Source organism: Cynocephalus volans, chromosome 4 (genome assembly GCF_027409185.1).
Source record: "Cynocephalus volans isolate mCynVol1 chromosome 4, mCynVol1.pri, whole genome shotgun sequence".
NCBI classification, from domain to species: Eukaryota; Metazoa; Chordata; class Mammalia; order Dermoptera; family Cynocephalidae; genus Cynocephalus; species Cynocephalus volans.
The window spans coordinates 37,102,666-37,104,832 of record NC_084463.1 but is presented as its reverse complement, the minus strand read 5'-3'; the positions used below and the strand labels follow the sequence as shown (position 1 = coordinate 37,104,832).

General features: G+C 38.6%; 1 protein-coding gene across 1 annotated transcript; it reads left to right on the top strand.

Moving 5' to 3' along the window:
• The first annotated feature begins 570 nt into the window (after window positions 1–570).
• LOC134374813 (olfactory receptor 11L1-like) lies at window positions 571–1,538 on the top strand. The gene is given in 2 exon segments (XM_063092817.1): window positions 571–1,498; window positions 1,501–1,538. Coding segments are annotated over 2 exon segments (966 nt in total).
• The last annotated feature ends 629 nt before the right edge of the window (window positions 1,539–2,167 follow it).

Below are 2,167 nucleotides of genomic sequence, written 5' to 3'. Positions count from 1 at the left end.
AAGAAAGACATTTGATCCCATATGTGTGTGATTTTTTAAAGACCTTTGTTGTTATTGTTAGTTTGTGAGGTTTGTTTATAACTTTATTGAGGTATAATCGACAAATAAATATTGTATATATTTAAGGTGTACAATTTGATGTTTTGATATATGTATATACTGTGAAATCATCACAATCAATCTAATTAACTTATCTATCACCTCAAATAATTAAATTTTTTTCTTTTTCTTTTCTGGTGAGCACACTTAAGATCTACTGATCAGAGTCCTTTTTTTTTTTTTTTCTATTTTTTTTTGGATTGAGACTTCTAGATTTCAGACAATCCCAACACAGAAAACTTGAGTCTCTTTACAGGATCTAATCTTCACCATCAGCTTGTGATTTCAAAATGTATTCTTACAGAAAAGAGCTGGAATTATGCATTTGCCCTTCTAAATAGCCACACATAAAACTCTAAACTATTAGGAAAAAATTAATTCCTGAAGTTCCAAACACAGGTAGTTCTAAATATTGTTATGGCTTGTGTACTGTGCTTTTCCAAAATGTTTTCCACCACCCCCCCACAGGCAATGGAGCACCAAAATGTGTCCAGTGTCACTGAGTTTCAACTGTTAGGATTCCAGAACCTTCTTCAGTGGCAGATCCTACTCTTTGCCATTTTCCTGGTCATCTACTTCCTCACCATCACGGGGAATGTCGTTATCATCACAGTGGTGAGCCAGGACCAGCGACTGCACTCACCAATGTACACATTCCTCAAACACCTCTCCTTTCTGGAGCTCTGGTACACATCCACCACTGTGCCCCTTCTCCTAGCCAACCTGCTCTCCCAGGGCCAAGCCATCTCCTTCTCCGCCTGTATGGCACAGCTATACTTCTTTGTGTTCCTTGGGGCTACTGAATGCTTTCTCCTGGCCGTGATGGCTTATGACCGATATCTGGCCATCTGCAGCCCACTCCACTACTCCTTCCTCATGAGTCCTGAAATCTGCACCAAGTTGGTGGCAATCTCCTGGTTGACAGGGGTGGGCACAGGTTTTCTGCCTTCCCTGATGATTTCCAAGTTGGATTTCTGTGGGCCCAACCAGATCAACCATTTTTTCTGTGACCTCCCGCCACTCATGCTGCTTTCATGTTCCAGTGTTTATACTACTGAAATGGCCATCTTCATCCTTTCAGTTGTTGTGCTGTGCCTTTGTTTTATTCTGACACTTGTGTCCTATGTTTTTATTGTGTCCTCCATACTGAGAATTTCCTCAGCTTCTGGACGGATGAAGACCTTTTCTACATGTGGCTCCCATCTGGCTGTTGTCACTATTTACTATGGGACTATGATCTCTATGTATGTGCGCCCTAATGATCATGTGTCACCTGAAATCAACAAGATCATTTCTGTCTTCTATACCGTGGTCACCCCATTGCTGAACCCATTTATCTACAGCTTCAGGAACAAAGACTTCAAACAAGCTGTTAAAAAAGTCATGAGAAGGAAGTGTGGCACCTATGGAGTAAGACTGAAAGGAAATTTCTTTATTAGGTAAGGAAAATCTGTGCAGGACACACAGTGGATTAAGTACAGGAGTAAGTGAATGCTAGGTTCACAGCCTTCAAACCTGAATGCCATTGTCAGTACTGCACTGAATTCTTCAAACCACAGTGAAAAAGCTTCTTAATGGTTTCTTGTCAATAACCAGTCAGAAGCTAAATTGCCTCCACCAAGCCATTTTGGGGGCAATTTTCTTATTAGACACTGTCTTCCAGTTTTTGATGAGAATCTATACAATTTCAGTACATGGTAATTACATATACATGACTTCCAGATTCTAAAATAGGATTTTTGTTTGTTTGTTTTTATAGCCTTATACACAGAAAGTTCTGCATCTGTTTAGTACTGTGAAGAGACTGGTCTTGTAGACCTAAAACTTTGTGGGTACCATTAGTGCTTATTAAATAGATGTACAAAGAATAAATGAAAAAAGAAAAAAGTATATTTGAAATGTGTGTTGACCCACATTATCTCCTAGTGACAAGAAAAATAAATAAATAAAAAACAACAAGGAGTTTTGAAGTGTCAAACCTTTATCTACAATAACTTTGACTTTAATCTTTTTTTGTCTGCTTAATGAAATTCTACCTAAGGAAATAAAAGAAGGAAGGAAGGAAGGA